This window comes from Megalobrama amblycephala, linkage group LG16 (assembly GCF_018812025.1).
Source record: "Megalobrama amblycephala isolate DHTTF-2021 linkage group LG16, ASM1881202v1, whole genome shotgun sequence".
NCBI classification, from domain to species: domain Eukaryota; kingdom Metazoa; phylum Chordata; class Actinopteri; order Cypriniformes; family Xenocyprididae; genus Megalobrama; species Megalobrama amblycephala.
This window is the reverse complement of record NC_063059.1, coordinates 39350066-39374225: the sequence shown is the minus strand read 5'-3', so window position 1 is coordinate 39374225 and position 24160 is coordinate 39350066. Positions and strand designations below refer to the sequence as shown.

The following is a 24160-nucleotide window of genomic DNA, read 5'->3' as shown; positions in this document are numbered from 1 at the left end:
TCCATCATTTTCTTGTTTGTTTGTCTTCTCTTCACTTTATAGATTGAATTGTTTTGCAATAATGTATTTGAAATAAAATAATTTTATTAAATGTATTTTGTAGTGGTGTTTTTAAAGGTTCATATTTACTCTTAACATGCCAAAGACTTTATATTATCTGTCTGTCTTTTTAGCTGTCCGTCTTTCTTGCCGTCTGTCTGTCTTTGTCTTTTTACCTCTGCCTGTCTGTGGGGTTTTTTTTCTGTCTTTTTTCCTTCTGTCTGTCTTTTGTCTGTCTGTCTCTGTCTGTCTTTGTCGTCTGTCTGTCTGTCTTTGTCGTCTGTCTGTCTTTGTCGTCTGTCTTTTGTCTGTCTGTCGTCTGTCTGTCTTTGTCTTTTGTCTGTCTGTCCTTTTGTCTGTCCTTTTGTCTGTCCTTTTGTCTGTCCTTTTGTCTGTCTTTTGTCTGTCTGTCGTCTGTCTGGCTTTGTCTTTTGTCTGTCTGTCGTCTGTCTGTCTTTGTCTTTTGTCTGTCTGTCTTTGTCTTTTGTCTGTCTTTGTCTTTTGTCTGTCTGTCCTTTTGTCTGTCCTTTTGTCTGTCCTTTTGTCTGCCTTTTGTCTGTCTGTCGTCTGTCTGGCTTTGTCTTTTGTCTGTCTGTCGTCTGTCTGTCGTCTGTCTGTCTTTGTCTTTTGTCTGTCTGTCTTTGTCTTTTGTCTGTCTGTCTTTGTCTTTTGTCTGTCTTTGTCTTTTGTCTGTCTGTCCTTTTGTCTGTCTGTCGTCTGTCTGTCTGTCTGTCTTTGTCTTTTGTCTGTCTGTCTTTGTCTGTCTGTCGTCTGTCTGTCTTTGTCTTTTGTCTGTCTGTCTTTGTCTTTTGTCTGTCTGTCCTTTTGTCTGTCCTTTTGTCTGTCCTTTTGTCTGTCTGTCTGTCTGTCTTTTGTCTGTCTTTTGTCTGTCTTTTGTCTGTCTTTTGTCTGTCTGTCTGTCTGTCTGTCTGTCTTTTGTCTGTCTTTTGTCTGTCTGTCTGTCTGTCTGTCTGTCTTTTGTCTGTCTGTCTGTCTTTTGTCTGTCTGTCTGTCTGTCCTTTTGTCTGTCTGTCTGTCTGTCCTTTTGTCTGTCTGTCTGTCTGTCCTTTTGTCTGTCTGTTTGTCTTTTGTCTGTATGTATGTCTGTCTGTCTTTGTTTGCCTTTGTGTCTGTTTTTGTTTTTGTCTTTGTCTGTCTTTTACCAGTCTGTCTTTGTCTTTTTACCGGTCTGTCTTTGTCTTGCCGTCTTTGTCTGTCTTTTTTCCTTCTGTTTGTCTGTCTGTCTTTTTACCTGTCTGTCTGTCTTTCTGTTTTTGTTTTTCTGTCTGTCCTGCATTGTGATACATATGTGTAAATTACAATAATTACAGCTATTTAAAACCATGGTGATATATCATTACCATGTTATAGTAGGTTGATCACTCATACTGCAGCAGCAGTACTTTTTTTTTTTTTTTTTTTTTTTTTTTTGTAAAGCTTTATTATATGAAATATTAAACTAAAATGTATAAAAAATTTTTATTATTATTGTTAATAAACCCTCTACAAAGACTTGATTCAGAAATGATCTGCTCTCATTAGCAGCGCTGCTCGAAACCGAAAGTAAATGACGTCACGAGCATGATGATGACAGCAGGAAATGCGGAAGAGGAAAGCGAGGTCGAGTCGTTAACGGATGAAATTTGTCGAAGTTTCAAGCTCGTTTTTGAGAGCGAACTGATCAACTAGATGACATTGGATCCTTCATTTTAACGCTCGAGCGATTCATACGTGTTTTGGGTACGGTTTTGTCGCTTTATGTGTATTATATAACTCCCAAATATGGCGAAGAGCAAGTTCCCTATTCGGCTGTAAAAAAGTGTTTATGTGCTGTTTTTGAAGCAGGAGCTGTGCTGTTATCGTCTGTAAGGACCATATAAAGATCATCATGAGTAATTTTGGTGAATATAGTGATTCTGAAGTGGATAGGTAAGTGTGAGAAGACTGTTTATCTTTTTTCATTTCAGTCCCGTCCAACCGGCCTGTTTTCCTTAGTTCTGCCAAACCAGATCTAGCACGGTTACTTGTAACTCTAGCTAGACCAGATTAAAGAAAGGACAAATAATGCCCTAAAAGCTAAATAACTAAATGATAAACTAACTAGAAATAACACACACACACATTGCACATAGCGAGTAACTATCATTTTTTTTCTTATCTTTTGATCAATTTGTGTCTGTTCATAACTTGTCGGTTACATTAAAAAGCAATGTACACCCACATATAAAGATATGTACACCGAAAAATAATACCCTCTTCCACCCTGCACAACTGCTAGTTTGTTTCAAGTTATTTAAAAGACTACTAAGTGACACCATATATAATAATAAATATACATGTAAATTCGGTATAATAGATTAGGATTGCATCTGAAATCATCACACAACAACTGCAGAGATCTTTAACAGGATAGTTCACCTCAAAATCTGTCATTTTACTCAACCTCAGGTTGTTTCAAACTTATATAGATGTCTTTGTTCTTCTGAACACAAAGGAAGTTATTTGGAAGAATGGCAGTAAACAAACAGATCTGACTACCATAGTATCCCTTTAAGGTCAAATCAGGACAGATGAGTTTAATTTGAGACAGTAGTTTTGAATAGTTGTTGATCAGTATGATTTTGTTTAAGGGATCTACACTTCTTTTTCTGTGTTTCGTTATTCACACTTTTCTTAACCACTTTCTCACATTTATATATACAGTTACAAGAAAAAGTTGCAGAATCTGTGAAAAGTGAATAATTTTAACAAAAAAACATCATACAAAATGCATGTTATTTTTTATGTAGTACTGTCCTGAGTTAGATATTTTACAAAAAAGATGTTTACGTATAATCCATAAGACAAAAAAAATTGCTGAATTTATTAAAATAACCCCATTCATAAGTATGTGAACCATTGATTCTCAATACTGTGTGTGGTTACCTGAAGATCCACGATCAGTTAAACTGGGCTCTGCTCTTCAGAAAAATCCTCCAGGTCCAGCATCTTTTGCATATTTGAACCCTTTCCAGCAGTGACTGAATGATTTTGAGATCCATCTTTTCACACTGAGGACAATTGAGGGACTCAAACACAACTATTAAAAAAGGTTCAAACATTCACTGATGCTCCAGAAGGAAACATGATGCATTAATAGATGGCGTGTTTCCTTCTGGAGCATCAGTGAATGTTTGAACCTTTTTTAATAGTTGTGTTTGAGTCCCTCAATTGTCTTCAGTGTGAAAAGATGAATCTCAAAATCATACAGTCACCCCTGGAAAGGGTTCAAATATGCAAAAGATGCTTGAAAACTGAAGAATCTGCAGGACCTGGAGGATTTTTCTGAAGAACAGAGCTCAGTTTAACTGCTCAGGACAAACAAGAGACTCATGAACATCCATCACAAAACAAACAAACAGTCGTAGATCATCAGGTAAAAGGGTTCACGTACTTTTGAATGGGGTAATTTTAATAAATTCAGCTATTTTTGTCTTATGGATTATATGTAAACATCTTTTATATAAAATATCTTACTCAGGACAGTAATAAATAAAAAATAACATGCATTTTGTATGATCTCTCTTATTTTGTTAAAATTATTCACATTTTCACAGATTCTGCAAGTGGTTCATATACTTTTTCTTGCAACTGTATATATATACATAGACATTTTGGTGCAAATTTTTGTGTAATTCCATTTAAAACCACCAAACAAACTTGTTTCCTTATTGTTAGGAATTGGAAATATGAGAGAATGCTTTTTCTAACTTGATGTTTATCTGTTCAGAGAACATCAGGATTATCTCTTCATTCCCACCAGCATGTGTTTTAGACACCTAACCTGACTGATCAAATATCAAGCCATTTCTGTCATGAAAGAATTTGATTTTTGGCTTGAAATACAATCTGCATTTATAGAAGCAAGTCTTTGCTGGTTTAGACATTTCATGGACAGTCAGGTTAACTCGGGTTGGTTCACAATTGAGTCGCTTTTATTATGTGCATTTAAATCCAGCTGAAGGTTCAGAGTGATTTTTGGCCTCTGAATTACAGGTGTGCAAAAGTATGTTTTTGAGCTTTTTACGATGATCGTTTCAGCTGCTGTCATTGTGTTTCTGTTTTAACGTTGATGTGAACATTTGTTTTTGAGGATCATGACTAACCGGCCGCCCAGCAGTTATGGCTCCATGCATAGCGACGATTATGATGAAGATGATGATGATGATGACCTTAAAGAACCTCCGAATAAACAAACAGAAACAAGGTACAGTAATACACAACTTAATGCACACAAAAAGTCTCATTCTATGAATAATAGTAATGATAAATTAGTGTGAATATGTCATGCTTTATTAATCATGTCAAACATGACAAAAACTACAAGTTATTTATATTACATAAGGTTGGATCGAGTCAGCTTTTGAAATTGGTACACTAAAAAATAACTTCCTTTTAATCATTTTAAACTGATGGTTCATTCTTGTTTTGAGGTATATTTCATTATATGAAGTACACTAAAATAATGTTTTGGTCACAAAAGTGAATAATTTCATGGTCCATACATGTATTTATATCATGTATATGTTGTACAGGCTCAGGCTTTACCGCTCCGAATCACCAGAGACTGCGATTACCGAACGCACACAAACACACCAGTCCAGCATCTACCAAGACGGTCTGTTCCTGAGACCACAGTCAATCACGCACAAAGAAGAAGCCTTTCCTCCCCGACATGAGTAACTACATCCACAACACACACATGCATCTAAAAAGAGTAGTTTACTTATACTCACCAGACTCACTTTTCTTGTCTTTAGCAGGGAGTCCATGAGCCTGGATCAATCTGAGATGCAGAGCGAAGTAAGGACAGAGAGAGCGATAAATGAAGAGCCGAATGACAGAGACATGGAGGAGCTGCATGAGAGAGACCTGCCGGAGCCGCAGGATGAAAGTGCTTCAATGGAGGTGCAGGAGGTGCGGACTGAGGAGCCGGTTTATGATTATGATGAAATTGTTTTACCTTTTGATGAACCGAAGGAGCCTCCGCCGCGTCCTCCAGAGGGCTCTGGTTTGCAGTTTCAACACCCTCACAGCTCCCTCACTCTGCGCCACGTGTTAACGGTCAGTTGCTGGTTTTGTTTCCACTAATTTGGAGAAAACAAGAACTTGGTTGCATTAATGAATAACATTAAAAGTAGTTTCTGAAATAGTTGTCAGAAAAGTCTCATTTTTAAAAAAATGGAACCGTTTATTAAACCTTTTAGACAAAATGATGTTGTTTTGAGTATCATATTTGATACATCAGCCTTTTATGGCTCATATGATATAGTGAGAATATGGAGCTCAAACTCGACTAGAAACAACTCAATTTTTGGTTTTCTATTCAATTTTATTAAACTGAGAAAAATATGCAATTTGGTGCAGATGCTGATATTTAAATGATAAGATGAAATTCTGATGATTGTAATGTAAATCAATGAGATCTTTATAACAGACTACTTGCATAAATGCATATAAATATTCACTCTATATTTAAATGTTTTTTATGATTAAAGCTCTGTAGTTTTAAAACATTCAACGCAATGCAATACAATTATGATTGAGAGATGAATGAATAAAAGCCTTTTATTCGGTAAAAACTTCTTAGAAACTATCAATCTGACAAAAAGGCATGTAGTAGATTGTGGACAACAGGTTTGTCAAGTTTTTATCATGCTGATCATTTAGAGACCTTTTAGGAATGTGCGTATTAAACATGATAGAGTAGGCTTTATAGAGTTAAGTGGTTGCCCGACATGGCTTTTACATGTGTTTTGAGCTGTATAGAGAGAAATATTACAGATGTTTCTGTTTTTGTCTCATTCAGGCCATGGTGAACAGTCTTAGTCGGCTCCAGCCATCAGATATTTCCTATTATAAGCGTAGTCTAAGCTCTCACTGCAGATTCAGGAAGAACTACCCGATGATAGCGGATCTTAACGACCCGCTGGATTTGGCTGATAAAATGATTGAGGTCTGTGGGCTGGGAGAGGCTCTGTATCTCACCGTACGAAACCTCCATAACATCGGAAAGGACGATATGGCCAAAATCCTGAAGAAGACCTGTAGAAGAGGTACAGCTGCTTTCACAAATCACCTGGTAGACGCTCAAGGAACAGTTCTCCCAAAAAAAAACGAAAAAAAAAAAACCCTCTTATCGTTACTCAAGCTTTTTTCATCACTTTAGAGCTGATGATGTACATGAAGTCATCAATAATGATCATGTAATTAATATTTGGGTTTTTTTTTTTTTTTTTTTTTTTTTTTTTTTTTTATTTATTGTATATTGGTTAGAGACGCACCAATGTATCAGCCGCCGATATTTATTACCGATATTTAACAAACCGATGGTTTAGTTATTAACTACGTGAAGGCACTGAGCTGAGCAACTGAAAAATATCGGAATCGGCCAATAATAGCTTGATAAAATTAGTATCTGTATTGGCCCCAAAACATCCTATCGGTGCATCCCTAATATCCGTATATAAATTTGATCAAAACACAGTAAAAAAAGTAATTTAGGGATGTCAACGTGAACATGTTAAAGCATGCGATTACATCAAAATCCTTAACGCGTTAAAAGAATTTAACACAGATAAATTACTGGAGCACATAAAATTGCATCATTAATGTAATTTACATCATGCAGTTAGATGACCTTTGGAGTCAGGAGTTTACCACATATTTCCTGAATGTATTGCAAATTGATTCTGAGCTTAGTTTTTAACAGCAGGTGGCACTATGTGCTTTAGAAACAACTGTACTCTGCCTGCTTACAATTTCTTTACACACACCACTTGAACCTAAAATAATCATTCATAAAATTCGAAAAGGTTGAAGCATATTACAAGGGTGTTCGCAGTGGGCTGTGTTTACATTTATTCTCACATCATAAAAGCATTCTGAGCCGAGGTGCAAGTATATTTAACAACTTGACTCGCACAAGTGCTCTCCAGCACTCTTCTTCGTGAGCATTTGAGTGTGCGGTTAAAAACTAGCCTAGAGCGCCATCTGCTGTTAAAAACTAAGCTCAGAATCGATTCGAGAGAGAATCGCTATGCATTCGGAAAATATCACAATTATTCTGGACCGATTCTATCACAAATTGATGCATCGTCCCAGCCCTAATATGCAAACTATGTTTCTTAGCTAAATAAAGCAAACCACCGTCTTGCTAGTAAAGTTTTAATGGATGAGGATTGCAATCAAGGTAAAGAAGATTGCAGTGATGTGCTGGAGTCTTAGAGTAAGAATGAGTGAGTCCGTTATATAGATGCTTAAACCGTGTATGTCTGCCCTTGATGCACTGATCGCATATTGTATTTTATATACACACACATTTCAGTACATTTACATTGTTTCCACATACATTCGGTATAATGTATTGATGCAGGTATGCAGGTATTTTGTCAGGTCAAGGCGGTTGGTTTAGGGTTTTTTTTTTTTTTTTGGCTCTGTTCGGTATCACAGCTTGACTTGTCTAAAATGTAAACGAGCTCTTTGTTGTGGCACTGTACACATACTATACAGAACAAAACTTTTCAGAATTCAGGGTAATGTTGTTTTCCCAAGTGTAATTTGGTGTGCATAAATGTATTAATTATATGGGCTCTTTATATAATTTAGTTATTTGGTGTCCTTTTGGGGTGTGATCAATTGTGATTAAAAGTTTTTATCTATTGACAGCCCTAATTGTGAAATATTATTAGTTTAAAATACTTAATATATTTTAAAATTTAATTCCTGTGATCAAAGTTGAATTTTCAGCATCATTACTTCAGTCTTCAGTGTCACATGATCTTCTTTAGAAATCGGTCTAATGTACATTTACATTATTATCAGTGTTGAAAATCATATTTTTGTAGAAACAATGATACGTTATTTTTCAGTATTGAATAGAAAGTTTTAAAGAATAGCATTTATTTGAAATAAAATCTTGTGTAACATTATTTCTTTACTGTCACTTATGATCACAATGCATCTTTGCTGAATAAAAGTATTAATTTAAGTCTTACTGACCCAAAACTTTGACGGTAGTGTAAGGTTATTTCTGACTCACAATGTTGATTAAACAATATTGTTGAATACCCCCCCACCCACATCATGAACGTGACTGATCTCCAGTATATTTCTGTATGAATCTAAATAGCTATTTACAATGGCTATGTAATTTAAAAAAATATAGTAATTATCACAAAAACGTTAGCCTGAGTCTCACCTTATGTAACTTGGTATGTTTTGCTAAAAGAAAAAGAAATCTGAATTGTTATCGGCATCTGACCAGTTTTACTAATTAATGAAAAATAAAAAATCTAGCACACACAATTCTCCCAAACTGGGGATTTTTCAAAATTAGGCGTTAGATTCTTATGAACCACACCTTGAAAATAACTACAGAGTAACCAGAAAGAGAAAAAATTAATAACTTTTGACTGAACTGTTCCTTTAATTTTTGAATATGGATAAATAGTTCAGTACAGAATGTGATATAAAATAAAGTTTGCAATGTAAAAAAGCATAATAAATTCCTTGTCCCCATCTTCAGTCTGTAACTTTGTCTTTTTGTTTCTTTCCAGCCTTGTTACAGTATGATCTGAAAATAGCCTACGACAGGCGCTATTACTCTCTTTACGAGGGCCGATGTCGTCCAGGTCAGCAGCGCTATATCAGTGACGTCTACGTCGAGCCTGTAACAGTCATCAAAGGCACCAGAGAGCCTATCAACCCTGAGAATGAGGTCCGACGGATACCGTATACGATCCAAGAGACCGTAATCAGGGCTGCCGACATCTTCTGCCCCCTTCCTAATGATACAAAACCAATCCGTACGGTCATGATGACAGGAATTCCTGCTTGTGGTTTAACTGTGGCCGTGAATAAGGTCATCATTGATTGGATGGAGGGAAAAACCAATCAGGATTTTCAGTTTGTGTTCCCACTTCCGGCAAAGGAGTTGCACCTTTCGAAAAGTGGAGATCTGAGCTTCCTAGAGACGCTCTCAAGCTATTTCGCCGAAGCTGAAGAAATCGGATTCATTGAGAAGGAAGATTGCTTGAGTCTCTTCATTATCGATGCTTTAGAACTTTGCCGTCATAAACTGGACTTCGAAAACAATGAAATTGTAACAAGTGCCAGGAAGAAAGCACCACTAGATGCCCTTCTCACCAGCCTAATCAAAGGCACGTTGCTTCCTAATGCCCGAGTTTGGATCACCAGCCACGTCACAGCCGCCTACCGAATTCCTGCAAATTTGATCGACAGGTTTGTAGAGTTGAGAGGATTCACAGATGACAAAAAGGAAGAGTACTTTACGAAGAGAACCACCGAGCCTGAGCTCGGTAGGAAGGTTTTCAACCACATGAAACGCTCCAAAGCTCTTGAAATCATCTGCCACCTTCCTCTCTTCAGCTGGATGGTGGCGTTTATCTTCGAACGAGCATTTCGAGATCCCGACTACGGCAAACACCCACCTGGCATCACTGCATTTTATTCGCAGTACATCGTCGTCCAAATGAACCGCTCGTTCGAGAAGTATCGCGGCTGTAGCGTGGAGGCGCAAAAGTGGAGGGATGAAGATAAGGCGTTTATAGAGATGATGGGGAAAATGGCGTATCGGATGATTCTAGAGGGACGGGACTGGTTTACCGTGGAAGATTTGACCGCCGTTAACCTTACCTACGAAGATTTGCGCTCTCGGGATGAATTAACCACCGAAGTCAAGCGGGCGAGCGAAGACAATCGGACGTGGACCTTCAAGTTCGTCCACGTTACCATCCAGGAGTACATGGCTGCCATGTACGTATATGTGGCGTTTAGGAAACATGGGAAAAATGTGTTTATATCGAGCCAAATGTCTTGGCTACAAAGTTCAAACAAGGATCGCGCCGTGATCGAGATGTACCGTCCCGCCATCGACCGCATGCTGGCTTCTCCAAACGGACATCTGGACATGTTTGTCCGCTTTTTGATCGGATTGGTGACTCCAGGAACCGAGGATAACCTACGTGGATACCTGCTCAATCACTATCATCCCAAAGCCAAAGGCACGGAGGAAGTGGTCAAATACATCAACAAAAAGATGAAAGATAACATCCACCCCGACAGGCGCAGAAACCTGGAGCTGTGCCTGGTGGAACTGGAGGAAGGCAAAGAAGAGAAGAGAAGGTGAGGGAAAAAATGGATTAATCTCTCGAACGGGACTGTGGAACACTAAACTAAAAGCAGCGTCCCCCACAAATCAATGCCTTAAAGGGATAGTTCACCCAAAAATATGTACAGCTTTTGGTCCCTGCTGCTTTCATTGACCGGGATTACGGTGATAAAACAATACGTTTTTGTTTCTGAGATAAAAAAGCATGAGTTTGAATGGCATAATTGTGTGTATTTTATAAAGTCAGATGATTAAAACTGGGTGAGCTGTACCTTCTGTTTGGTGCTGAGCGGAGAACATTAGTTTGCTTGTTTGGGTCAGTATGATGATGTGTTTGCTTCTATTTACAGCTTATAGACAATGAAAATAGATAATGATGATAGCACTAAGTAATATCATTAAAGTGCATACAGTGCTTTCAAGGGGCTGAAGAGCTGGACGTGCGGTTTTCATCAACCATCGCTGGTTTCCAGAATCACCAGTACCCAACATAAACTCTAGTAAACATGTTATTCAGTGATCTGTTTGTGTGTAACATGCATAACTAGAATTATCCTGACTATACAGTGTTCTGCTATTTTTATTCATGTTTCTGTTGTTTTTCAGTTTTTTTTGTTTGTTTTTTTATAAAATATTGATGGATTTTACTTGTGCTTCAGATTTACTCTTCCGAAAGCGATCATGTAGTTGCCGATAAGCTTTGAATATATGTTCATTAGTCCTGTCTGCTGATATACACACTGACAATTGGATGGAATTATATATATATATATATATCTTCTGCTCGCCAAGCCTGCATTTATTTGATTAAAAATACAAACAAAAACAGTAATATTGTGAAATATTATTCCAATTTAAAACAGCTGTTTTCTATGTCAATATACAGTAAAGTGTAATTTATTCCTGCACTGTAAAAAAAAAATCCCGTTGTTTCTACGGAAAAATACCGGCAGCTGTGGTTACCAGAACAATACTGTAAAAATGACATCAAACCGTAAACATACTTACGGAGTTACATGTGAATTTTACATTTTAAATATGTATATTTAACATTGGATTTCAGTACACTGTAAAAAAAATCCCAGGAAAATTTATGGTAAAATAACATATTTCATTAACTGAAATAATGTTAATTTACCAACCTAATGAAGTACTAATATCTGTTTTGTATCTTTATAATACACTGACAGTCACCAAACACAGTGGTGATAAGAGTCACATGATGAATCAAAGTTCATCACAAGCAGATTTTCCACAAGCTGAGAAGGACAACACTAACATATAGAAGGTGCACACAGTGTCATTCACACACACACTAAACACCATCATGGTAACATGCATGAAATTTTAAAAATGCAATAAACATTAATTTAACAACATTAGATGTAACATAAAACCCTAATGTACATAACTGATTAGAAAAAAATGAGAAAAACTAAGAAGAAACAGAGTTATTTCAACAAAAATATATCAAATGTGAAGTGTCACGCAGGGAATTGTGGGAATGTCAATTTACGTTTTTTCACTGTAAATTTTACAATGAATTGTTATTTTTCACTTTCAAAAACTGTGAATTTAACGGTATTTTACCGTAAAATTACATTAAATGTACCGTTAGATCTATTACAGTTATTCACCGTATATAGTATGGAAACTTTCTGTAAACCAATTAACAGTTTTTCACCGCAGCATTTTTACAGTCTTTTACTGTTAAAATCACAGTAATTTTTTACAGTGTGTGATCAAAGCTGAATTTTCAGCATCATTACTCCAGTCTTCAGTGTCACATGATCCTTCAAAATTCAATCTAATATGATTTGATGCTCAAGAAACATTTATGATTATTATCAATGTTGAAAACGGTCATTTACATTTTTATTTCATGATGCTATGATGAATAGAAAGTTCAAAAGAACAGCATTTGTCTGAAATCTAAACCTTTTGTAACATTAAACACTACCTTTCAAAAGTTTGGGGTCAGTAAGAATTTTAATTTTATTTTTGGGGGATAGAAATAAAATTAATCAATACTTTTATTCATCAAGGATGAGTTAAACTGATCAAAAGTTACAGTAAAGACAATTATAATGTTAGAAAATATTCTATTTTAAATAAATGCTGTTCTTTTGAACTTTCTATTCATTGAAGAATTTTGAAAAAAAAATTGTACACAACTGTTTTCAACATTGAACATTAAACATTAAAAAAATCTTACTGACCCCAAACTTTTGAACGGTAGTGTGTATATATATATATATATATATATATATATATATATATATATACACACATACACACACACACACACACACACACACTGCCCTCCAAAACGCCCTAGAAAAGTGGGGTTTTGGACAATATTGGCATGAATCCTTTTTAATTTGTGATCATTTTGCACTGATAAGGGACAACACAAACTACGAAAACATATTTTATTACATAAACAGTTTATACAGAGAAAAACCTTACATTTTTGATTCATCGAAATATCCACCATTAGCAGCTATCTGACCTAAACTGGGTTCTGATTGGTTCATTCTATTCTAAACTTAATTGGCAATCAATTGTTGAAGCTATTAAGGTGTGCTGACCCAAAAATCTTTTACAAACCTGGGTCAAGTTTAAACCAGTAACCAGGCATCACAGCCAGCAAACGGGCATGTCTGACTTTGACATATATAGCCATTATTATGTAATCAAAATGAAAATTATTATTGCTGGTCTTCAATGATAATGTCAAGTTACCAAAAAATGATAAGGATTTATGCTGATATCTCCCAAAACCACACTTTCCCAGGGGTGTTTTGAAACTTTTGGAGGGCAGTATACATATATATATATATTTCTAATAAAAAAATAACTTTAAATAACATACATTCTAGGCCTACATAAATTATGGTGATTGGTGAAACTTGCACTGAAAGGGGAACCTGAACCAAATCGAGATAGCAGAATATCACAATGTTGGTTTTTCCGATCTTTGCCGATATCGCACGAGTCTCTGCCATGTGCCGGGTCGTGTCTCGCGGCAAATTCTCGAGGAAATAATTGTTTCTCGTTGGACATGCATTATTTTCCTCTAGGGGGCGTGTGGCGGCCCAGAATGGCGAATCCTCCATTCAACCGCATTCAAATCTCAAGACATTTCTTTCCTTTATTGGAGACACATGTACACTAGAAAGCTTAAAAGTTTAAATGTATTGAATTCAAAGAATTGGTGATAAAAATGGAAATCCATCAGATGCATTTTTAAAAAATAAACTCCATTATCCAGTAATCACAGTGATTGGTCCATGCTGAAAAGCGCTGAGAAAAGTAGCATCTACCACGTGACAACATCTATTTCAGCAGCGCTCAGGACAATAATTTACACTGAATTCTCTCAGCAAGAAACCGTACAAAAAGCCATTCAATTGAAAATACACCGCAAATCGTCGTGATATAAAATATAATTAATAGATCCACCACCGTTATCACATCTAGTTCATTCTCACCGCCCTTCTACCCACTTATTTCCGTTTCTGCGCGCGGTCAGTGTCAGAAAAGTTCGCGAATTTTCCCGAACGCGTTGCGTGAGTTTCCGGCAGAGGAAAGATCCAGCGCGAGACACAGTACGCGAGAGCGCGCGCCAGACTTCAAAGCCGAACATTCAGTGCAATAAAACACAAAACACAGTTATTACGGGTTGTGAATACTGAATCTGTGTCTTGAGCCGTTCGTTATGTCTGTTCTGTGTTATAATAAAGGCTGCGGGCAGCGATTTGATCCAGAAACCAATCCGGAGGGTGAGTGTTTGTTACACTAATCTATTTACGAAGTTTATTCATAATCTAAAGTGTTACTTATTATTTTGTATACCGCGCTATCTATTATTTACCTTCATACTCTTATGTTTCATTGACCACACGAGAGCATGCATGGCTCTGGTTTCTTGTATGTGTTGTGAGGAACACAATGGAGTCAGAAATGTATGTAATGTTGATAAAATAAACATAAAAACTTCCTTTAGCATTGGCTATCATGCATACATTTGTGTTATTGTGAACTGGACAGCACTGCATGCATACTAGAGCTCAATGAATTATGTGCTATCCTTATCAAGGGCTCTTACATTATAAAACATTATCAAACATTATATAACGTATAAAAGATCATTAATTTATGTAAATGGAAATGTCACATAACTTTAAATATTTGTATATCTAATATATCTAAACATTACATACTTGAAGCATTAACTTTCAAATTGTTTTACATTTTAATATGAATTATCTTTATTAATATTAAATAATATTAATTAAAATATTAAAATGATACATGCCACGCTGACACTGCTTGATAAACATGCATGTAATGATTGTTAATATTATTTTAAGTGTTAACCAAGTTTGTTAAAGAGCGTATTTTGGGTGACGTGTATTTGATAACAACATGCATAAAATTAATAATTTTACAGAAAATCTTTGATTTTTCTCCCTCGATCAGGTTCCGTTACTTTGATTAAAAAAAATTAAGAAAAAATGAAAATAAAAAAAATACAAAAAAATATTGATAATAAAATACTTCTGCTACTACTAATTATAATGTTCACAAATGTTAAATAAATGATTGGATAAAATCATGTGTAACATGATAAAGTGTGAAATAATTGTGAAATAATTTCAGTTATGGCAACTTTTGAAATAGTACGTTATTGAATATGGTAATGTTAATGTATTTGGCCTTGGCACTTTAGATCTGCATCTCCTGCTGGTGTAGAGGAAGAATGGACTTGCTACTCTAAAACCCTGTTCACACCAAGAACGATAACTATAAAGATAACTTTAACGATAACTATATTTGCGTCCACACCAACGAATGATAACGGTCTGTTTATTCTAAGCTCATGCGCTGCGGTTTCAAAGTGTAAACAGCATGTTTTTGCTCTTCTTGTTGCATTTACAGGCTTTAACCAGCAGATGTCCTCAGCATGCTATGTTTCGAATGAATAGCTAGTGTAATCGATCTAACCTAACAGTGAATTTAGCTGAAGTCAATATAGTGGAATAAAAGCAACACAGTCTTTTTCACTGCAACTTCAAAAGGAAGCAAGACAATGTTGTTGAAACTAGCGCTGGATAATATCTGAGGTAATTTTATTTTACTGTTTGCTAGCCAGGCATAACGGTCTCATCTTTAATATATTTCTCACCATTTTTTCCGGGGGTATAGCCGATTGTTTTCCATATATCCATTTTCTTTAAAGTATCCTCTTTAAAGAAAAGGGGGGTTGGCTTGTCAAACAGTGGTGGTGATCTAACTTTTCCGCAATGTCGTTTACCATTTTAAATGCGCGAGCCCTTAAATTAGAACGGATTCTGATTGGTTGTCAGTATTTTATCGTTCAACAGCTGGAAAAAAAATCGTTCTTAAAGTGATCCCAGTGATACCATTTCTCTATATTGTTAAAGCTGTGGTGTGGACAGTGCTACTCTTTTATATTTAGAAGGATTTTCAGAACTATATCTTTATCGTTATCTTTATAGTTATGAACAGGTGAACACATAAGGTGAACTATATGTGTGAACCGGCCTTAATAGATACACAGACACACTGCGGTGAGCATGTAAGATATGCTGCTGCTGCATAAATAATATACATACAATAAATAGACATATATAAATCCTGTAGCAGATCTAGGCAGGTGGAGCTGGGGAGGTGGAGGGTTTCAGAGGAAATCTGATAGTGTGCTGCAGGACTAGAATACACCAAGCAGTGAACCAGACTGTTTAAATTTTGAGCAAGCTAATCTCATTGGCTGCAGGATCAGCAGAGGCCAATCAGCTTGTGCCTTGCAGTAATGATGTGATTGCTTGCAGATTGCATGTAAAGGACCATCCGCATGTGCCATCTAGAGTTTCATGACTGAACTAGATATATTTTGCAGATGCATGTACGTACCATCCTGGAGTTCCTGTGTTCCATGATGCTCTGAAGGTGAGGATTTGACGATCATAGATAAAAAAATATTATAGTGTCCATATTTCAGTATAGCTGTAACAAAAATGTTGTAATTACAGACTGTTCCTTTGCCTAATTGCAAATAAAGTTGCACATTGCTTTTATTTTGTACTATTCACTGGTACTCATTGGTATCAATGTTCTGAGAAAATGCTTGTATTGTTCTGGTTGCAATAATTCATGTTATTTCCTTTAAAAGATATTCCAACGAAATCCGTCTTTCTTTATCTCTTGCTTTCTTCAGGGTTGGTCGTGTTGTAAGAGACGGACAACAGACTTCTCAGATTTTCTCAGTATTGCGGTAAGTACTAGCTGCACGATTCTGGATAAAATGTAAATCACAATTTTTTTGTGACAAATAGAGATCACGATTCTGAATCTACAACTAAACAAAATAACACGTAATTTACTAGAGGTTCTGACAAAATATTAATTGGTGGAAAAGTGTCTAATTAATTTGAATGAATTATTAAAAAAAATGGTTTTGAATGAGTTCAATGTAGGGATGTGCAATGATTAATCACGATTAATCGTTTGCAAAATAAAAGTCTGTGTTTACGTAATATATGTGTGTGTTCTGTGTATAATAATTAAGTATATATAAATACACACACATACATGTATACATTTGAGAAATATATGCATGTTTAAATAAATATATATCTTTATATATATTTTATATTACATATAAATATAAATTTTGTATATATAAATCTAACATTTTTCTTTAATACATACATGTATTTGTCTGTATTTATATATACATAGTTATTTTACACAGAACACACACATATATTACGTAAACACAGACTTTTATTTTGCAAACGATTAATCGCGATTAATCGTTACACATCCCTAGTTCAATGACTCACAGAGATGTATAAAGTACTAGAGACCCAGACTTGAGTAAAAGTACAAGTGCTCTATCAAAAAAGTGACTTGAGTAAAAGTTGAAGTGCTCTTTAAGCACCACACTTAAGTAGAAGTACTAAAGTATTCAAAATTTTTTGTACTTAAGTATTGCAAGTAGTTTATTTTAAAATTTACTACTCAAGTACTGAAAGTAAAAGTACAAGTATTGAGTGCGTGAAGACCACTTGAGATGCAGACAAGTTGAGATGCTTTGTTTGTTGTCAGCACTTTGATTTCATTACCAAAAAGTTTATTTTGACTAATAGTTCTACCATATACAATTGAATAAAATTAACAGCTAGCTAACAACAACTTGCTTTGCACTTTTTTTCTGTTTTCACCTCACTCCAGTCTAAACTAGGCTAAACTACCACTCTTACTAAAAAAAAAAAATGGGGTAAGCACACTTATATTCTCATTTCAAGAGGTGTTCTGAGTAAATGATTTGTTTGTAACACTTTATAATATGGTTTGATTTGTTAACATTACATTAGTTAATGTATTAGAGTAATAACCAACATGAACTAACCATGATCAATACATTTGTTACTGTATTTATTAATCTTTGTTAATCTTAGTTAATAAAAATACAGCTGTTCATTGTTTGTATATGTTACTTCACAGTGCACATTAACTATGTAAACAAATAGAGAGCAATTTGAGAGCAAGACAGCGCTCGTGTTGTTTTAAGACGGTGAATGCGCGCGCGCGCGCGCGGCCGGGACTCGCTCGCTCGCGCTCTCCCTCTCTCGCTGCTCGTATATGCGCCCTGACAAGGGTTGGTCTCCTTCCTCACTCTCACAGCCACGATCACTTGAAGTTGAAGGGGTGGAAGGTAGTGTTTTTGGTTCGTCTTTGGTTGATCTTTTTAGCTGATCAAAAGGCAGAACGGGAGCACGCACAGCTTCGTAATCACTTGATTCGCTCATTGATGCGTCAGCTTCATCAACATTTTTATAATTGTAACGAGTAACGATGCAGCACATAAAAAATATCGGAATAAAAGTATTAAACTCATCGAAAATATGTACTGAAGTAAAAGTGGAAGTAGGAGAAAAAAATAATACTCTAGTAAAGTACAGATACCGCCTTTTAGTACTTAAGTACAGTAGTGAAGTAGTTCTACTTCGTTACTATACATCTCTGATGACTCATTAATAAATACTATTTTCATTACTGGATGAATCAGTGTTTTTGAACTTTTCAATGAAAGATTCAATGACAAATGCATTTTTTAACAGTCACTTGTCACCACCTAGTGGCATAAGATGTAATCAATACAACTGTTATTTGAAGCACCAAGTTAGTTTCAAAAGGCGGTTTGCTCTATTTTGATCACTATCATAGACGTCAGTGTTTATATTTAACTTTAAACTTTTATCTCAATACTTCTGTGATCATTTGAATATTTGTAACACAGAAATAACCACTGTGTGGTTCAAAACTGCTCTTTCTGGCTCAGCGTTGACATCATTCTCAGATTTCACTCGTGTTTCATGCAGAACATCTTATACTCAAATAAATATGTTTTTTTTTTTTTGTGCTTGATGGTGTTTAAAAACCACATGTATCAGAACCATGCAAAAAATTCCTTTATATCATCAATATCACTGAATTCCTTTACTAAAATAATGCAATAGAATCTTAATGCATGCAAATGTTGAAATGCATATCTCATGTTTTATTGCGTGGTTTTTGTCAGGGCTGCACTAAAGGTCCTCATAACAAAGAGAAGCCGCTTGAACCCGTGAAACCGGACGTGAAGGTCTCAGGAGAGAAGAAAGAGCTGGAGGATCTGAAACCAAAGTTTAATGAGTATGTCATCCAGGCCCCCAAACCGCTGGAGTTCATCCAGAGACCCAGGTGACTCCTCCTCATCTTCATCATCGTCATTATAATGGCTGCTAACCTTAAATTCATCTAAATTGACAGAGTTATTGAACTGAACTGAATTGAGCTGAATAACGGCACTATTATCTTCTGTAGAGCTGCTTTACAGCTGAAATTAAATTCATTTCATAATTGAACTTTGCAATTTTTTACTTTTTCTTCTTTACTACTATGAAACTGCTTTGAAACCATCTGTATAGTATAAATCACTTTATAAATAAATGAACGTTGTTTCAGCGCTGATGAGCCGCTGGTGGAGCTGCAGAGGAAAGGTCGCCCCGTCTCTTGAACCAGGCGCTCGAGAAGCTCAGACTCGCAGACACCAGTCAGATTGAAGAAAAAGGTGAGGTTACACCATAATAAGCATTACACCATGTTTTATTTAGTTACATCACCATCTCATGCAAAACCTGAAATGTGCACCTTTGTGACTTCCAGATGAGGAAGGAAGTGAGGTCAAAATTGGGACTGCATGTAAAAACGGAGGCTGCTCGAAGGTTAGAAAAACATTTGTTCTGTATTCATTGTGCACTAAAATACACTTAACAAGAAGCTCCTGTTAATTAAAGAGGAAATATTATGATTTTTACATGTTAGTTCATGTCAGCTCAAGTCTATTAAATAATTTTACGTATCTAAGATTAATAAATGCTTTTTCATTGTTAGTTCATGTTTGCTAATATAGTTAACTAAGGTTAACCTTATTGTATTGTATTGCCCATTTTTTTCAAATGAAATATGTCATTATAATTATCAGACATACAACGGACCAAAGACTGATGAAGGAACGTGTGTATATCATCCCGGAGTGCCCATCTTCCACGAGGGGTGAGGAGAATTAATAAATGATGCTGAAAAGTGACTATTTCATCTTTTTTGATGGTATTTTATGAGCATGCATCATTTCAGGATGAAGTACTGGAGCTGCTGTAAGAGGAAGACGTCTGATTTTAACTCCTTCCTGTCTCAGGAGGGCTGTAATAAAGGGTCACACCAGTGGAGGAAAGACACGGTGAGCTGAGCTGCGGCTTCACATCCATCAGGTCAGTGTGACATGATATAATATGATTCTCAAATGCATGATGTTTCTGTCCCTGCAGGGTAAGAAAGTGGCTCCATGTCGATTTGATTGGCACCAGACAGGAAGTCAGGTGACCATGTCTATCTATGCAAAGAACTCTAATCCTGAGCTGTGTTCCGTGGAAGCCAACAGCATCTCGGTGAGCGAGTTTGACTGTTTAAAGTGATATACTGTACAATATGTGTGTTTTTAGTGCAGCAGACCATTGTTGTTTTGCCGTTTTAATGTTATTTATTAATTGTCTGTAATTGTGTTGTCTGATTAATGATTTTTTCGGCAGCTGAAAATCCATCTGATCTTTGAGGGAGAAAAAGAGTTTGAGCTGAATATGAGCCTGTGGGGGGTGAGTATCAATAACCATCGTTTATCTGCCAGTGTCATTGAGATGCCGTTATTGTTTTATTATTTAATATTTTGACTTAGCTTTTATTTTTATATTTTCCATTTTAATTCTAATTTTAGTAAAGGGTTAAGAAATTTAAATTGTCATTTATTTTATTAGTTTATATATATATATATATATATATATATATATATATATATATATATATATATATATATATATATATATATATATATATATATTTTTTTTTTTTTTTTTTATTAGTTTAATTAAAATTTTAGTTTTAGTAATTTTAGTACTTCAAGTTAAACTAAAATGTAAACAACATGTTTTAAAAATATTTTATATTATTTTAGTTAATGTTTATTTTATTTCCAGTAGCAAATGCTTTTATGATTTTGAATTTAGTTTTAGTTAACTATAATAAGAGCAACACAATTGTTTCAGATAATCTGACTACATTTTTTTACACTTGTATTGAAACATTTGAATTTGTTTATGATCTTTAAAAACTTTTGATCTAAAAACTACGGAAGAGGATTAGGGCCAAGCAATAATAATAAAAAAAAAAACATCTCAAGATTAAAGTTGTTAAATTTTGAGAAAAAAGTTGAAATAAAATGTTGAGAATAAACTCATTAAATTACGAGAAAAATGTCGTTAAATTTCGAGAAAAAAGTCGAGATAAAATGTTGAGAATAAAGTCATTAAATTAAGAGAAAAAAGTTGTTAAATTACGAGAACAAATTTGTTAAATTATGAGGAAAAAAAATGTGTTAAATTACGAGAAAAAAGTTGAGATAAAATGTTGAGAATAAAGTCATAATTTAATGAGTTTATTCTCAACATTTTATCTTGACTTTTTTCTCGAAATTTAATGAGTTTTTTTCTCGTAATTTAACAAGTTTATTCTCAACATTTTATCTCAACTTTTTTCTCGAAATTTAACATTTTTCTCATAATTTAACGAGTTTTTTCTCGAAATTTAATGAGTTTTTTCTCGTAATTTAACAACTTTAATCTCGAGATGGTTTTATTTTTTTTATTATTGCTTGGCCCTAATCCTCTTCCATAAAAAACCTCTGCTTAAGCGCATGAAATTACTTTTTAGGAAATAAAGCTGAAATAAAATATAAATATTAGATGAAAAAACTTACTAAAAGAAATAAACTTAATGAAAGAAATCTAAAGCTGAAATAAAAATAATTTAAAGCTTTAATTAAATAAAATATGATTCATAAAAATGACTTGCACAACAAAAGCTAAAATTAATATGAAAGCTGAAAATATAAAAATAAAAGATAATTCAAAATTATAAATACTATAATAGTACATAAATAATACTAAAACAACACTGGTACACAAATATATAAATCGTGCCTACATACAAACTTGTTTTTTCAAATGTGACATTTTAGTTACATTTTTTTGAATGGTTTAATGAATAGGAAAATTAAATATAATTGACTTATATATCACATTTGTTTAACTATGTAATTCTCATACTTCTATTTATTTATGCCATATTTGATTAGATTACTAAAGTGTGAAGGAGAAATAAGATCTACATTTTGAAGTCAATGATTTATCATGTGAATTGCTCACATTAGAGCACAAATATGAAAAAAAGCACAATAGCGCCAACCTGTTGATTTTGCAGTGTATTTTGGTCATTTTGTTGATATATGATTGTGTTGCTTGATAGGTGATTGACATCAGTAAGAGCGTCATTAACATGATGGCCTCCAAAGTGGAGGTAGTCATGAAGAAGGCGGAGCCTATTACCTGGGCGCGGCTGGACCTGCCCCCTCCAATGCCTCAACCGACCAATGAGAAGAAAGAGAATCAAGATGAAGAGAAAATGATCGCTTAACAACCGTGATTAACTCCCTCCGACACGCTCAGGCTCTCTCAGACAGCAGTGGTCAACTAAATCTGCAGGTCTGTGTCACCGGACACTCTGATTTCTCAACTGTGTAATCTGGGAAATATGAGTGAGATTATTTATTTATTTTATTGGAGATCATAATGAGCAAAACAGCTCATGTCTGTTTTTACATTTTAATCATTTTAGACAATATTTAATTTGACGTGAATGAAAATGAAGCTGTGAGGGACAGAAGTACATTTAAACAATCTTATTATATTAATATTATAAAATAATATTAATAATGTTATTAAAATATAGTAAATATCAAACAAATATCTAACTATCTTTAACTGCTGGAGCTGCTGTAATTTCATTTATTATTCAGGAAATGGTAATTATGGTAATTCTAACTTGACATCAATGCAGCAGAATTTTTTTTAAATTATTATTATTACTTAATTTGTGGAAATGCACAAATTTCATTGGTGAACAATGTCTCTCACAGCCTTGTTTTCATTGCTGTCAGATTCAATATGGCGTCTAAAGTCTTTCTAAAATGGTTTCACTGAATTATGTAATTTTGATAGCTTTCCTACTGTAGAGCTTTAAGCTAGGTACAATTAATGTGCCTCAAAATATAAAACAAAACAAATAAAACATTCTTAACATCAAAATGAATAGACATGTCTGTATTTTGGTTATTTCCTCTGTTAAATGAATGCTGTCAACTTTGATACAAGCAAATATAACTTGTTGTTGCCTTTTTGTTGTTCTATCATTCCACGTTGTTTTCTGATGAATCAGTCTTTATTTTCGTGCACTTTCACCTTCCTGAACAACTGTCTTAGCCGAGCTTAATTTAAGTTAAGTCAACCCAGCTTGGATTAAGTGTGCTCATGTCATGGATTGGGAACATTCGTGTGTGTCGACAGGAGGACAAAACACTTTCAGACTTACTTGGGTTTGGCATTCTAGAAATAAACTGCAGTAAATCACTGAAAACTAGAATGAAATATAAGTGTGTTTACCTGCATCTGATGGATCTACTGTTTGTGAGACTATCTCATGTTACTGTAAACATTAAATTATTGTACTGTACTCTCAAACTTGTCCTTCTGTCTGATCATTCAGTCTAAGTTCAGGTGATTTTACTTGCTAAATCAAATGCTCGAATGGCATGCATTCTCTTGAAATGTATTTTTGTTAAACATTGTGCTTTATTAGGAAGAATTTCTCTGGAACTTGTTCATAAAATCACCCCATTGTCACATGAATGTTTTATGAACAATTTTTACATTCATTTTACACTGATTGTGTCAGTTTATACCATGTCCCAAACAGCCACAACACGTGATTAAAAAAAATATATTTTCCATGTTAATCATAGTTTTTGCCCATGGTTCTTACACAATGAGTTCCTAATATTTATCAAACTCACACTGGTTATTTGGTGCCGGTGGCCTAGTGGGCAGCATGTCAACATATAAAACCTTTGTGCTTTGTGTAACCGGAGTTCAAATTCCCGGATTGAGTACTTTTCCTGATCCCATCCCTTATTCTCTTTCCCACTTCCCTTTCTCTTTACATCATGTCCTATCCATATTAAGAGGCAAAAATGCCTAAATTAAAACTTTACACTGGTGCTCGCTAAGCTCCATTAACATTCAGATTAGAATCATCATATTTTAAGTCACTATATTGACATCTCTCATCATATGGGTGGGGGAACGGATTCTGACAGCTGGATTGTTTGCCGTCGAATTCTGTTGCCCCATGTTTTTTACATGAGGTTCTAATATTTATCAAACTTATGCTGGTTAAGCTCCATCCACACACAGAATAGAATCAGCATCT

General features: G+C 34.9%; 2 protein-coding genes across 4 annotated transcripts; both read left to right on the top strand.

Annotated features, from left to right (window-relative positions):
- Nucleotides 1-1605: 1605 nt before the first annotated feature.
- On the top strand, nucleotides 1606-11042 carry nlrc3l (NLR family, CARD domain containing 3-like). 3 transcript variants are annotated; one of them, XM_048160568.1, is made up of 7 exons: nucleotides 1606-1779; nucleotides 1882-1968; nucleotides 4172-4285; nucleotides 4614-4757; nucleotides 4842-5142; nucleotides 5888-6134; nucleotides 8637-11042. In XM_048160568.1, the coding sequence occupies exons 2-7, from the start codon at nucleotides 1928-1930 to the stop codon at nucleotides 10226-10228; spliced, it is 2439 nt and encodes an 812-aa protein (XP_048016525.1). In that variant the 5' UTR covers nucleotides 1606-1779; nucleotides 1882-1927; the 3' UTR covers nucleotides 10229-11042. The 3 variants fall into 3 exon arrangements, with proteins under 3 accessions (XP_048016525.1, XP_048016524.1, XP_048016523.1); XM_048160567.1 differs by having other exon boundaries at nucleotides 1607-1779; nucleotides 1885-1968; nucleotides 4839-5142; XM_048160566.1 differs by having other exon boundaries at nucleotides 1607-1779; nucleotides 4839-5142.
- A 2544-nt stretch (nucleotides 11043-13586) lies between these two features.
- On the top strand, nucleotides 13587-23412 carry chordc1a (cysteine and histidine-rich domain (CHORD) containing 1a). The gene is given in 12 exon segments (XM_048160767.1): nucleotides 13587-13995; nucleotides 16137-16186; nucleotides 16455-16511; nucleotides 18825-18985; nucleotides 19250-19283; nucleotides 19286-19355; nucleotides 19451-19509; nucleotides 19770-19840; nucleotides 19922-20024; nucleotides 20113-20232; nucleotides 20374-20436; nucleotides 22142-23412. Coding segments are annotated over 12 exon segments (1020 nt in total). The 5' UTR covers nucleotides 13587-13931; the 3' UTR covers nucleotides 22310-23412.
- The last annotated feature ends 748 nt before the right edge of the window (nucleotides 23413-24160 follow it).

Bases quoted from the DNA above. Each gene is read 5' to 3' on its own strand.
- nlrc3l (XM_048160567.1), top strand. From the start codon at position 1,928: ATGAGTAATTTTGGTGAATATAGTGATTCTGAAGTGGATAG. The intron at 4,286-4,613 runs GTACAGTAATAC...TATGTTGTACAG, and splicing joins AATAAACAAACAGAAACAAG to GCTCAGGCTTTACCGCTCCG. The intron at 4,758-4,838 runs GTAACTACATCC...TCTTGTCTTTAG, and splicing joins GCCTTTCCTCCCCGACATGA to CAGGGAGTCCATGAGCCTGG.